The following is a 14,870-nucleotide window of genomic DNA, read 5'->3' as shown; positions in this document are numbered from 1 at the left end:
CGAGGACCTGACATTCAACCATCGTGACATCCTCCCAGTAAATGCCGAACCCAGGACTCTGTCCAGATGGTGGCTTGACTCACCAAAGCAGCTTTCCTCTGTGCCTCAATTAACACAACTTAACATCTGCAGACAACAACATCCTAAAACTTCTTGGCAAAGTTACTTATTTTCTTCAGCTGTGTTAATAGGTTTTATCAACCACCTTGGTGTCTGGTTAGGTTTTGATTATTCAAACTCAAGAATGACTACAAAGGTGGCAGGGGAAAAAAAAACTTTATTTTTTTTACCGAGAATTTCCCCAGCTATAAACTTTTTAAGGCCGTCTGAGGAAGCTATAGAGTTGAGGCACAAAGTAATCCTTGTAATCCCCGTCGATGAAGCCTTTCCCGCTGTTGTGCACAAACCAACAGGGAACATCCGTTCCAAACACTCTGTCTGTCCGGTAATCCTTTTGCAGGCCCCTACAAGAGAGCGTGAGCATGGTTAGGAAACAGACCAGGGTGGGGCCAGCCTGCACGTCCAGAAAAGAGACACGCTCTCCCTCTCTGTTTTCTGCCCCCTTCTAGCACCATCTCTGGGCTTCCCAGTTGGCTTGGTGGTAAAGAACCCACCTGCCAATGCAGGAGACACTGGAGACTCAAGTTCCATCCCTGGGTCGGGAAGATCCCAAGGAAATGGCAACCACTCCAGTATCCATGCCTGGAGAATTCCATGAACAGAGGAGCCTGGCTGACTACGTCTGTGAGGTCGCAGAGCGTCGGACACACCTGAATACACTTGCAGCACTGTGTCTGATAACACCCGTCCCATCCCCGTTCCCCAAGTCGCACAAAACAAGAGTCTGGGACTTGGTTTAGAAAGAGAATAAGCAGTGTGTCCCTAGAAATTCAAATAGCCTGTATAGAGATTGACCAGAATAGTCCCAGGAAGGTAAGGAGGGCAAATTCACTTTTTTCCCTTGCTTTTCACCTTCTACCTCTGCAGAGGGGAGGCCCAAGGATTCAGGGCCAGTCTTCTTTCTGGTCATGGGGCACACAAAGGGCAAGGAAGCAGTGAGAACTGGCTGGCGGCTGTGTTCTCAAGGTCAGTTATGGCTGGTATAGTCTCCAGAGTAGCTCAAAGCAAGGAAGAAGCTGCCAGATTTAGCAAATAAGAACCCAGGATGTCAGGGACTTCCCTCACGCCCTCATGCAGGGGGCGCAGTTTCCATCCCTGGTGAGGGAACTAAGACCCCACCTGCCATGGGGCGTGGCCAAATAAAAGGGGTATAAATAAAAACAGGATGCCAGTTAAATTTGAACTTCAGATAAACACAACTAATGTGTTTACCTCTTCTACTTTGCCCTGTGAGTCCAATCCTCACAGAAGCCCCTTCTGATCCCGTCTTACGCATCTGAGACCTACCTGGTGACGACCAGCTTTTGTCCCTTCACCTCCATGCTTGCTTCTGGCTTCTCAGGGTCCTTTCCCGGTCGCTCGTTGAAGACATGGATCTTTGGCTCATTCATGAACTGGCCTGTGAGACAAGGTCTAGATGTTTATTTACATGCAACTCAAGGGGCGACAAAAGGCCAAGCTGGTCACGTGATCCCAGCTGAATTTGGGTCCCTCTCAGACTTTCTGGGATAGAAAGACGTGTTGAGAGGAAAAAGATTCGGATGGAAAGGGGTGGGTCCTTCCTGAGGGCAGGCCCATGCCGCTCAACTTGCTGTCATTAGACAATGAGGCTGATCACCCGGACCCTAGTAAATGTGAATGCCCTGAAGGTCAGCACCTGAGAGCACTGCTCAAACCGAAAAAACAAAGTTGGTTAGGGATGCTGTTTGTTGTTCAGTTGCTCAGTCGTGTCTCTGCGACCCCGTGGACTGCAGCACGCCAGGCCTCCCTGTCCCTCACTATCTCCTGGAGTTTGCTCATGTCCGTGGAGCTGGTGATGCCATCCAACCGTCTCCTCCTCTGACGCTCTCCTCCTCTTGCCTTCAGTCCTTCCCAGCATCAGGGTCTTTTCCAATGAGTCAGCTAGCATCAGGTGGCCAAAGCAGCGATGCTACTATACGCTTAAATTTCCATAGTTCTTTGCAAAGTAGGGAAGGTTTACCTGGACGCCCTGTTCATTATCACAGACTTCCTAAGCCAGTTCACTTCTCTTTAGTGAGAAAAAAATCTTCAGCATAAAATTTAAAGTGTGTTCATCTGTTCTCTTTATCTGCCCAGTTGGTGATGAAAGCCCAGCCCTGGTAAAATCTTGTCTGGAGCAGCAAACAGTCCTGGCTATAGCATGACTGCATAGCAGTCGCCCTGCACTGCTTTGTTAGAGGAATCATGTGTTTCATTCTCTGTATCTTATGATGTTTGATATCTTAAACACTCCATCTACCCCCCCCTGGGAAAGCCAACTATGAAAGATAACAAAGGACTCAGCCAGGAGCCCAGCTGGAATCTTCAAATGAACCGAGCCAGACCTCTTCTCTCTGGCCTGTGAGACCCGGAGGAATCATTCCTGGGCGAGGTACCATGCAAGGAAAGACATCCTGTAGCTTAACGCCTGCTGCAATTACCAAGCCAACCAACCCCACACCACCTGCTCTCTCTTATCTCTGCCACAGAGTAAAGGTCCTAGCCCAGACCTTGTTTCTGCTTCTGATTCCTGACCCAAACCTGGCTTTCTCCCCACGGCCCTGCATGGCAAGATGCACTTCGTGTTTCTATGGAAACTGTGAACAGTGACAAATATCTCTCTCTCAATGACACTGAACTCTTTCTGTGTCGCTCAGGCACCTTCATAAATTAAGACCCAGGTGCAGAGTGTGGGTCCTCCCGAAGCCTCCACTCCACACCTGTCACTTTTCCACATTCTACCCAAACGTTCTAACCCTGAGGCAAAGTTGCTTAAGACCTAGGACGGTCGGTCCCACACCAGCCAGACGGTCCAAGGACACTTTACCTATCAGCCCATGCACATTAGGAGAAAACTTGTTTGTAGGGGGGATGTAGATTCCCAAAAAGTCGACATTGATCGGGTGCTTCTTCCAAACGCGATGAAGTAAAACAGAGAAGAACATCTCTTTATCCAGGCTGATAGTCACAGTTTTCTCTTTCTTCACAGAGACAAGCACCCTAGTGGGAAGGCAGAAAGGAATTAATGACACAACATTGTAAAACAATTAGCCTCCAATCCCTGGTTCCATCCTGGGTCCGGACGATCCCCTGGAAAAGGAAATGGCCACCCACTCCAGTATTCTTGCCTGGGGAATTCCGTAGACAGAGGACCCTGGTGGGCTACAGTCCATGCAGTCACAAAGAGTCAGACACAACTGAGCGACTTTCACTTCACTCAAAATAAAAAAGGAATGAATGTTTCTAGAACTGACTTGCTTTATTTTTTATTGTTTTTTTTTTAAACACTAATTTAATATTTATTTGGCTGCACTGGGTCTTAAGTTATAGCTTGCAGGATCTGAGATCTCCACTGCAGTGTGTGGAATCTCTCAGTTGCAGCATGTAGCCTCTAGTTCCCAGACCAGGGGTCGAACTCACGCCCCCTGCGTTGGGAGTGTGAAGTCCCTAGAACGGACTCATTTAGCAAATCATCCCTCTCCCACCCCTAACATGACTTTATTCTGTCAGTACAACCCCCCTCAACCCCACCACAGTTTTCTAAGAGCCTTAAAACGTTTTCTTCACAGAATGTTGATGTATCTCCTAGCCCTGGAATTCTGTCAGTGCATACGTTTCTGTATCAACAATGAACAGATACTCATGGGAAGATATTACTCTAAGACAGCGTCCCAGTGTTTCTGAGCACGCTCTGACACGGCTCACTGGCTTTCAGCTGATGGCTTCATTCACTTGTCCAACACGTCCTTATTGAGTCCTTACTGTGTGCCAGGTGCTAGGCTAGTACTGAGACATACCGTGACCAAAACACCCAGACTCTACTGCCAAGAGCAGGGGCAGGAAGGAACACAATTTTTTCTGAACCTCGACTTCCTCACATTTAAAATGATGATTTTGAGTTCTCTGTATCACGGACGTCTGGGTTTGTTGATGGGATCATGGGTCGAGGTCACATCTGGGTCCAGATGTAAAAGTACTTGCCTCTGACTAAGCACGTGGACCGTGTCAGACCAGGATAAGACAGATGTTCGGGAGCCCCCGCTCAGGGAGATGGTCTCTGTGCTGATTTCTACCTTCACATCTTCATGTTGGAAATAAAATCCCAGTTTCCCAAAATAGGTGCTGAGTTTTTTATTCTTGGGCTTCTTGGCACCAATGAGCTGTCCATTGACCAAAATCCCTGCAGGAAAAGAAACAAGTGTTTTTCTGTCCCATGTGCTATTTTTTTGTTTTGTTTTTGGCATGTGGGCACGATAACTCAAACTTATAAAATGTGACAACATGGGAAATTATTGTTTTATTTTGCTTCAGGATTTACACACCATTTTTTCCTTTGTAATTTTCATTTTATAATTTTTTATGGTTTGAATTATATCGCAACAAGTTCTGCTAGTTTATACTCAGAGTATTATCTCTGTAATAGTTCAAAAAAATATAATTTCTTACTATCAGAGCTTGAAAAATATGCTGTGCTGTTCTCAGTCATGTCCAACTCTCTGCAACCCTATGGATTATAGCACTCCAGGATCCTCTGTCCATGGAATTTTCCAGGCAAGAATACTGGAGTGGGTTGCCATTTCCTCCTCCAGGGGATCTCCCTGACCCAGGGATCAAACCCAAGTCTCCTGCATTAGCAGGGGGTTCTTTACCACTGCACCACCTAGGAAGTCCTATATATAATATAAAACACTTTTTTTAAGGTGGAAAAGAAAGAAATCCAGATAAAAACAATAGGGAAGAATGACTATGACCTAGTAGTTGAATTCAAATATAGTATATTTTCATCTTACCTAATTCTGGATCAGAAACAAGGTTGAGGATTTTTCCAGGTTCTGAGTCGATATTGAAACAAATATTCTTTTGGCTTTTTGGCAGGTAGATGATGAAGTGTGGGTCATTTTCAACTGGAAAATATACAAAGAAAATGAAACTAAGCAAAATCATAGAAAAGAAGATTATTTTGGACAGTATTTTATTGCCGAACATCTCACAAGAACAAATGTGTATTGGGCTCCTATTATATGCCAGGTACTCTTCCAGGCACCAGGGACCCAGGGTCCAAGCACTGTCCCCTCCTCATGGAGCTGCCATCAAGTTTTAGGTTATGTACAGAGTGGATGCTCATTCTGTAGCCACGCCATATGTTTCTGGCTAGAGAGAAAAATGAATAAGAAAGACATAAGGGGGACTTTCCTGGTGATCCAGTGACTAAGACTCTGCCCTCCCAATGCAGGGGACCCGGTTTGTATCCTTGGTAAGGAAACTAGATTCTACCTGCTGCAACTGAGACCCTTACAGCCAAATAAATAATAAATAAAACATTTTAAAAAGAAAGACATAAGGAAGAAGAAACACAAGCACACACACATACACCATATATACACTATATATATACTACATACATATGCATAGAAGGAGGCGGCAGAGGATGAGATGGTTAGATAGCATCACCGACTCAACAGACATGAATTTGAGCAAACTCCAGGAGATAGTGAAGGACAGAGGAGCCTGGCAGGCTATAGTCCATGGGGCCACAAAGAGTTGGACATGACTTAGCAACTGAAGAGCAACATATGTGTGTATAGAGTGAATGTTTATATAGTTAAAGTGCCTGTATTTTTAAATAGTTATACACAGTGCATACGGAGAAGGCAATGGCACCCACTCCAGTACTCTTGCCTGGAAAATCCCATGGATGGAGGAGCCTGGTGGGCTCCAGTCCATGGGGTCACTAAGAGTAGGACACGACTGAGTGACTTCACTTTCACTTTTCACTTTCATGCATTGGAGAAGGAAATGGCAACGCACCCCAGTGTCCTTGCCTGGAGAATCCCAGGGACGGGGGAGCCTGGTGGGCTGCCGTCTATGAGGTCGCACAGAGTCGGACACGACTGAAGCGACTTAGCATCAGTAGCAGCAACACACAGTGCATAAAATAAAAAAGACATATTACCTGTTGGCATACAAATTAGTGTCGATCAATTCCAAGAGCAATCAAGGATCAAGCTATTTCCAAGAAAGTAATCCTTTGTTACCAGACACCATTATTTTAGCTGATCTTTTTTGTTTGTTTGTTTAACCACTCAACAAATATTTAGTGAGAAAAAAACAAATTATGTGCAAAGCTTTGAATTAGGCAATGTTTGGTGTAGCTATAAAAGTCGTGGTCCCTACCTTCAAGAGAGGGACAATTTAATGGCGTGACAAAGATTCTCTCTTTGAATAAACTCAGGTTTCCCTGAACTCTTCAAGTTCAACCTCAGATTCTGGACCTCTGTGTTCATCTCTGCATTGTCCAATTTTAGCAAAAATCCTACTAAGGAGGTTTAGCTAGAATCCTCCACTCTCCAAATCTGATCACCTTTGTATCTTAATCAGGTTCCTCCCCTCCTCTGTCCCCCACCTAGGTGAGGTCCGATCACTCGGCCTACCTTCAGCAAGAATCCTGTTGAAGTGAAGTGAAAGTTGCTCAGTCATGTCCGACTCTTTGCAACCCCATGAACTATACAGTCCATGGAATTCTCTAGGCCAGAATACTGGAGTGGGTAGCCTTTCCCTTCTCCAGGGTATCTTCCCAACCCAGGGATCGAACCCAGGTCTCCTGTATTGCAGGCAGATTCTTTACCAGCTGAGCCACAAGGGAAGCCCAAGAATACTGGAGTGGATAGCCTATCCCTTCTCCAATGGATCTTCCTGACCCAGGAAATTGAACCGGCATCTTCCACATTGCAAGCGGATTCTTTACCAACTGAGCTGTCAGGGAAGCCCTGTTAGGTCAGTTTAACCAGACCTCCCCTTTCCCACTGATGCTTCCTCTTAGTAATCTTCCATCCTCTGACCCTAGCCTGTTTTTGTCTATGAATGCCCAGTTTCCCACAGTGTGTTCAGAGTTGAGTCAAATCTCCGTACCCCACTGCAATACCCCAATGTAGTGGTACCTACATCCCCTTGAATAAAATCTTCCTTACCGTGCTTTCAAAATGTCATTCATAATATCTTTCCTTTAACAGAATATCAGTTTTCCTTTCATGAAGGCAGAACCAAGCACTCATATGAGATGGAATAAAGTAAATGATAGAAAAATGACCCAAGCACAGCGCTCTGGGAATGAAGATGAAAGGATGATCAATTCCACTCAGGCAAGTGGAGAAGGACCTTATGAAAGGGTGAGCAGAGACTTCCCTGGTGGGTGAGTGGTTGAGAGTCTGCGCTTCCACTGCAGGGGGCGTGGGTTTGATCCCTGGTTGGTGGCAGGGGGCGGAGGGTACTAAGAACCTGCATTTGGCAGGATCCAGCATTTGGTACTAAGATCCTCTTTTTGGCCATGGTGTGGCCAAAAAGAGAAAACAATTGAAAGAGTTGGCTTTTGAGCTAAGTCTTGAAGGTACGGGAAGACAGGTAGGTAAAAGACACAAAAGAGAGAGAGATTTTATCCTTGAGTGGACAGAATGGGGAAAGGTATGAAGGGAGAGAAGTTGATGATTTGTTTGGATAGTAACTCAAGGTACCGGGAGAATGGGTTTTTGATAAGACCAAGAATGTAGGTCATAGAGACCATGAACCGCCATGCTGCAGAACAGACCTTTATTCTGCTGAGGAGCTTTTAAAGGTTTTGGAGAATAAATGTAATATGATTTGACCCCATTTCAGTGGGTTGGCCAAAACATTCATTCAGGTTTTTTGTACGATATTACAGGAAAACCCAAACGAACTTTTTGGCCGACCCAATATTACAATTCCTGGTCTCAGTATGAATTAAGTATCAGAAAGTACACACAGGAAGGTCATTTACTAGCTAAGACAGCAGTCATTCGAGCAAGAAATGTTAAATGCAGGAACTAACATGGTGAATTGGTTTGGGGAGGGGTGGGGGAAGAAATTCAAGAGACATCTGGTAGAAGCCACAGTGTCTGGTGATCAAGTGGAGAGGAGTAATTTCACACTGTCAGGCTTTGAGCCTCAGAACTGAAGGGATTGAAGAGGAAGGTCTGAATTAGGAGCTGCAGCGGTTGTGTTCGGAGAAGGCAATGGCAACCCACTCCAGTACTCTTGCCTGGAGAATCCCAGGGACGGGGGAGCCTGGTGGGCTGCTGTCTATGGGGTGGCACAGAGTCGGACACGACTGAAGTGACTTAGCAGCAGCAGCAACAGCAGCAGCAGCAGTAGCATTGTTTGTGTTCTCCAGAATAAAATTGAAAGAGCAGGGTAGCATCCAGCGAAAGGCCACTGTTTTCCAGATACTGTCACAAAGCTCTCTGCAAATATTAACTAAGTCTCACTGTGGTCCTGCAGAGGACAAGTGACTTGCCCAAGGTCACATCACAGAGTTAGTAAGTGGCACAGCTATGACTTAAAGCCGCACTGTCTGATTACGCACTGATTCTCCCAGCCGTCCTGATGTGCTCCTTCAAGTGTGTGTGGGAGCAAGACGTGCAGGGTCCACTCAAGCAGAGCACAGAGTCTTGGCCTGCTCTGCACTCCTCACACCATCAAGCCCTTGCGCTGTCATCAGTAAATACTTGGTTAATTTATTTTGTGTAGGAGCTGGGCACAAGAGGGCATCATTAAAACACAAAAGCAAGGTCCCCAGCTCTAGATTTTTAAACACTGAGCAAAACTAGGATTTTCAAATACACCTAAAATCAAGCAAGCAAATTAACAAACAGTCCTACAAATAATGTGATGATAATGTAGTTTTACAGGCTCCTCAGGTGGCTTCCAGTAGCCATGTATGGATGTGAGAGTTGGACCATAAAGAAAGCTGAGCACCGAAGAATTGATGCTTTTGAACTGTGGTGTTGGAGAAGACTCTTGCAAGTCCCTTGGACTGCAAGATCAAACCAGTCAATCCTAAAGGAGATCAATCCTGAATATTCACTGGAAGGATGTGAATGGTGAAGCTGAAACTCCAATACTTTGGCCACCTGATGCGAAGAGCTGACTCATTTGAAAAGACTCTGATGCTGGGAAAGATTGAAGGCAGGAGGAGAAGGGGACGACAGAGGATGAGATGGTTGGATGGCATCACCAACTCGATGGACATGAGTTTGGGTAAACTCCAGGAGTTGGTGATGGACAGGGAGGCCTGCCGTGCTGTGGTCCATGGGGTCAGAAAGAGTCGGACATGACTGAGCGACTGAACTGAACTGAACAGGTGGCTCAGTGGTAAAGAATGTGCCTGCCAACGGAGGAGAGGCAGGAGATGCAGGTTCCATCTCACGGGCAAGAAGATCCCCTGGAGAAGGAAAAAGCAACCCACTGCAGTATTCTTGCCTGGGGATTCCCATAGACAGAGGGGCCTGGCGGGCTATACTCCATGGGGTTGCAAACAGTGGGACATGATTTAGCCACTAAATAATAACAACAGTGCAATTCTACAGGAAATAACATTCAAGTATTTTTGATCCCTAAGATGGATAGCTTCTCGTCTTTGATAATACCTGCTTATTGAGTGGCTATTACATGCTAGCTCTTTAAAGATGGTTTCACATTTCACCAACAGCCCAGTCATGTATAGAATCATGATGCCTGTTTTTACAATAAAGGAAGTGAAACGCAGACTGTTAAGTAATGCACGTTCACGTGAGTGTTGTGAACAATCTCCAAAGAGAATGTCCTTTCCACAGATACCCGTCGGTCCTCCCCACACGAGAGGTGCATCTCTTCCATCCCAGAGGGCTCATCCTCTTACCTCTCATCACATGTGGAGGAGGGGTTGACTCAAGCACCTGAGCACCAACAGCAGGCAGTGGGGGCACTGGCGTTGGCGAAGGGTTGACCCAGGATGGGACTGAACCTGGGCTCACTTTGCTGCCGTGATACAGGGCGCCTGCGTGGAGAACACTGTATCCGTTAGTTTCTGGGTTTACTTTTCCATAGAAGCTGCTTATAATTTTAAGAATCGGGTTTATGCAGACCAACGCCAGTGGTTCTCAGGTAGGTTTTTCTAGAATTATCTTTATTCCTGAGTTCTCTCTCTTTCAGCCCCATGTGTCATCATGAATGGAATTTGTTGTAACTATTTAAAGAAGGTGAGAATTTTTTAATGTTGATTTAAACAATGTGTGAGGGGAGTACACAGATTTTCAGAATTCCTTTGGAAGACAAGTGAGCAAACATGTTCGATGATGGCAGCGAAGGTCAGCTGGCAGGAAGGTCAGCTGGGGACACAAGACTGGGAAGAGGAGACGGGCTAGCCATGGAGAGAGGAGGGGATGGAGGACCTTGCTGCAGGATAAGAAAACCGGCCGGAATACTTCTTCTCCAGGTAGGGAGACTCACCTGAACAGCAGGAATGGTCCTGCGGAGGGGAGTCGGCCAGCATGCGTTCGTCCCCGGCCTCATTCTCAATCACCATCGCTGTGAGGGGGGTCACGATGTGGTGATCCAGAGACATCTGCAGGATCGTCTTTGTAATTTTCCTTTTCTCGGCAGCTGTAGGAGCCAGGCTCCTGTGTTCAGGAAACAGAGACATTGGACAGCATCACAAGACCGAACTCTGCCACTTCTGGGGTCAACCAGGACTCTGGGGGCCACGAGGGAAAACAGAACAAGCTGGCTTCATGAAGCTTAGTATTTTACCTAGTTATGTAGCCTAAAGGAATTTTACTTTTTAATTCTTCTTTTATTTTTTAATTGGTGAAAAATTGCTTTACTATGCTGTGTTTGTTACTTCGTACAGCAATGAGAATGAGTCATAATGATATTTATATATATCCCTTCCCTTTTGAGCCTGCCTCTTGGAATTTTTTAAACAGATTATGATGATTATTATATTTTTTACTGAAGTACAGTTGATTTACATTGTTATTTCTTTTGTTTGATGGATCTCAAATTTATTTTTAAGAGTGTTCCTCATTAAATTAGCAATTACAACAAAAATACATGTTTTTTTTAATTAACAAGACTTGTCCTTATGACAGTCATTTTTTTTTCAGTTTCCTGGAAATTATTTATTTTTACTCTTTTTTAATGTAGTTTTTAACTGGCGCATAATTGCTTTACAATGTTGTGTTAGTTTCTGCTGTACAGCAACGTGATTCAGTTATACATACAAATAGACATATGCATGTGTACATATATTTCTTTAATATTCTTTCCATGATGGCTTATTATAGGATCTTGAGTATAGTTCTCTGTACCATACAGTAGGACCTTGTTGCTTATCCATTCTATATGGGACAGGTTACATCTGCTAGCCCCCACCTCCCAAACTCCTCCTCCGTCCCCATCCCCTCTAATCCCTCTTGGTAACTACACATCCAAACAGACTTTTTCAGAGCAGTTTTATAGTCACAGTGGAATTGAGCGGAACGTAGAGATTCTATGTTTACTCCCTGCCCCTCCCCCGCCCGACAGCCTCCCCCTTCTCAGCACCTCCCATTAGAAGTGGTCCATGTGTCAGATTGATACGTCTACATCTGTGCGTCATCATCACCCAAAGTCCCCCGTGGACATTAGGGTTCATGCTTGTGCTGTGCATTCTGTGGGTTTGGACAAGTGTATAACAACAGGTATCCATCATTACGGTGTCAAGCAGAGTAGTTTCACTGTCCTAACCCTCCCAACCCCCATGCAACCTTCCTGTTCCCCACGTGCTGACAACCACTGATTTGTTTAAGGGATTTTTCTTTAAAAAAATCAATATTTAACTTCAGCACCAATTTGCTATATATCTTTAAATTACCCAGTTGCCTTTGTAAAGGGGAGGAGACATTGCTCACTCAGTCTAAAGCCACAGCTTACAATCTGTTGTCTGTTTTATAATCTTACTGACATCACGGATTTTCTGAGTATAGTTATACGACTATGTTTCATTTTTCCCAGCTCCATTCAGACCAGTCTGCTCCCCCTTCCCAAGAATCTGATCAAATAGGTGGGGGGGACTAAGGAGCAGTCACGTTCCTCTCCAAAGACCAGCCCCACCCCCACCCCATAATCCTGATGGTGGTCAAAGAACCATATATTGCTCTAGAAACATAGTTTTTGTATTGGGCATTTAAACACCAGTCAGCTGAGAAGACAGAGAGGAAACAGTATCTATAGGAAGTCCTTAGGTGATATCAGAATTGTATAACCTTAAATTTCTCTTTGGACATTAACTGTTTTCAAGAGTGAATGCAAATGAATTCATGATACCCACTGCAATGAGATGGATGAACCTCACAGACATCATATGGAGTGCAAGAAGCCAGAAACAAAAGAATACAGTTTGTCTCATTGTAAGAAATTTTGTCATAGACAACTAATAGTGACATGCCAGAAGAGTGATTTCTACTCAAGGCAAGAGGTAGGTGTTAAGTGTGAAGAAGAATGAAGGAGACTTCAGAGATGAAAGAAGTGCTCTGGAGCTGGATGCAGTACTGATGACATGGGTGACGTAGTTAAAATTCATTAAACTGTACATTTTAAATGCATGCACATCATGCGCTTTACTGTATGCTTGTTATCCATCAAGAAAAAAGAGTGAACCCAGCTTTAGTTAAAAGTGTTCGCACGCACGCATGCCAAGTTACTTTAGCTATGTCCGACTCTTTGTGACCCTGTAGCCTGCCAGGCTCCTCTGTCCATGGGATTCTCCAGGTGAAAATACTGGAGTGGGCTGCCAACCCAGAGATCGAACCCACGTCTCTTATGTCTCCTGCATTTGCACGTGAGTTCTTTACCACTAGTACCATCTGGGAAGACCCAAAAGTGCTTGAAACCAGTGGAAATGAATACTCCAAACCCTGAAATAATTTGCAGCCTTTCTTGGTTCCAAACTCTTTCTGTCTGTGACATCAAGTAACCTCAGCAAACCTTTTGCAAATCCCTGTGGCATATGGTCTTCTTACCGTTCAGCTAGAAGTTGGTTGATGGTCAAATAGGCCCACAATTTCTTGGTGAAATCAGGGTCTGCATGCTTGTCCTTGGATAGAAAATCCTCCAAGCCATCCATCTCGGCCAGGGTTTCCAAGACTAACTCTGCGTTGGCCTGGATGATGGAAGGACATCAGGGGAGTGGAATTGTAGTTAAGCAGTTCACATTTTCTAAAGAACCTACTGTGAGTGAGTCAGGGTAGCAGGCAACTTGCAGGGGGATGCAAAATAATCCAAAAGAACACACAAGAGGAAGTAAGTGCCAACCTCTGGGGTCTGGGCTTGGGTTTCTGAAGAAATAGGTAAGGATTTACACCATAGTTAGGAAGATGGCACAGGTGTTCTCAGGAACTTCCCTTTCACTTTTTGCTTTTATTCTACCTATGTGATTCTCGGAATTCTGCTATCAGCCTGTTAATATACAAGATGTACCCAGGAGACAATTAATATTTTTAGAATTAAAGCAAAAGTACCGAAGTTGCAGTGATAATGCTCTGTAACTGCCCCAATTTCTCAGGGTCCACTTTTCCAGCCACCACGATCTCTGAGCCTCCAAAATAGTTAGGGAAACTGTTCTGAGTGACATCTGTGACTGACGTTTGGGGATAGTTAAACTGAACATTCCGGAGCAAGGGAGTTGAGACCTGGTTGTAGAATTTCTACAATTCATTTAAAAAAAAAAAAAAGAAAGAAACAGAGAAATCATTACTTTCATACCACATTACAAATCCGAAGCATTTTTCTCTAAGATTCTTCAAGTGCTTAGTATTCTTTTAGGATCTCTGGAAAGCTATGGAAAATTCCCATAGTTATTACATGAACTGAAATAGAGACAACCAGGGCTTGTGAAGAAGATTACAAGAGTTCAAGAGCTCAAGTTCAAGAGCCCAGCACTTTTTCTTTCTGTTATGATGAGCATGAAAAGCTCGTGGACACTCATATAAGATAAGTCATCTGGGTGGATATCCCTAAATTAGAACCTGTCTCTTACCTGTCCCCAGGTTTATATACAGTAGCTCCTATTGATACATGGTACTTGGTACCAACAGAGGGTAGGGTAAAATATATTCTTCTTCTCCTTAATCTTTTCTTGGTCCATTTAGTCAAACAAGTGATGCATACATATCCTTTATATTTAAGGAAACGAACAGGCCATAGTCTGCTTTGTGTTGCATTAAAAACAGTTGATTTTCAAAATGCCAATATACTTTTCCTTTTTAAAAAAAACTTTTTTCTTGGCATGTAGGTTATTTCCCCAACTAGGGATTGAACTTGCACCCCTTTCATTGAAAGCACAGAGTCTTAAGCCCTGGACTACCAGGGAAGTCCCAATGCCGATGTACTTTCAAGGAAGAACAGTTCCCATGACAAGTAGTGGGACTGGAGAGATTCAAGAAACTTTGATGGTGCTTCCCAAGACCTGTTCAGGGACTAGGGACCTTTGTACCCATCAACTACTGCCTCTCATCTCACGGTTACTGCAGATATACAAGTGGGGGTAGGGTGCATGAGAAAGGGACTGAACACTAACAGAGCTGAAACAATGACAATTTTTACTGGAATTCAGCCATCTTCTTTTAGGCATCAGATATTGCTAGCTGAATGATTTCGAGTGAACAATGACCAAAAAAGGCACAGAAAACAAAGTCACCTTGAGTTGGACAGAAGTGTCCTGGTTTCCGTAAATCCGTTGTGCAATCCCACGGTTGTCATTGGAGAGTCTCTTCAAAAAGTCATAGTCCACATCAAATCCTATCCCCAAACTGAACAAGGAGATGTTGTCTCGTATGTTCTGCCTCACATTCTTCTGGATTTTTGACAATTTCAGTTCACCTAAAGTTGATGTCCAGGAAGGAAAGGAATGAGGAGGCAATGGCACAAAGTTTTGGGAA

At 44.5% G+C, this 14,870-nt stretch overlaps 1 protein-coding gene across 2 annotated transcripts in view; it reads right to left on the bottom strand.

Moving 5' to 3' along the window:
* Window positions 1–257: 257 nt before the first annotated feature.
* ITIH2 (inter-alpha-trypsin inhibitor heavy chain 2) overlaps window positions 258–14,870 on the bottom strand; it is a 31,719-nt gene continuing 17,106 nt past the window's right edge. Inside the window, exons 12-21 of one of the 2 annotated variants that reach the window (XM_004014178.5) lie at window positions 14,630–14,811; window positions 13,452–13,637; window positions 12,954–13,093; window positions 10,402–10,571; window positions 9,812–9,949; window positions 4,911–5,024; window positions 4,102–4,300; window positions 2,948–3,120; window positions 1,408–1,519; window positions 258–464 (exon numbers count right to left, since the gene is read on the bottom strand). In XM_004014178.5, coding sequence (XP_004014227.3) covers window positions 317–464; window positions 1,408–1,519; window positions 2,948–3,120; window positions 4,102–4,300; window positions 4,911–5,024; window positions 9,812–9,949; window positions 10,402–10,571; window positions 12,954–13,093; window positions 13,452–13,637; window positions 14,630–14,811 — 1,562 coding nt within the window. In that variant the 3' untranslated portion in view covers window positions 258–316. The remainder of the gene's footprint in view (window positions 465–1,407; window positions 1,520–2,947; window positions 3,121–4,101; window positions 4,301–4,910; window positions 5,025–9,811; window positions 9,950–10,401; window positions 10,572–12,953; window positions 13,094–13,451; window positions 13,638–14,629; window positions 14,812–14,870) is intronic. The other variant, XM_042230445.2, reaches the window with a different exon arrangement.

The sequence above is a fragment of the Ovis aries genome, chromosome 13 (assembly GCF_016772045.2).
Source record: "Ovis aries strain OAR_USU_Benz2616 breed Rambouillet chromosome 13, ARS-UI_Ramb_v3.0, whole genome shotgun sequence".
NCBI classification, from domain to species: Eukaryota; Metazoa; Chordata; class Mammalia; order Artiodactyla; family Bovidae; genus Ovis; species Ovis aries.
The sequence above is the reverse complement of the archived record's forward strand: the minus strand, read 5'-3'. Positions and strand labels throughout refer to the sequence as shown.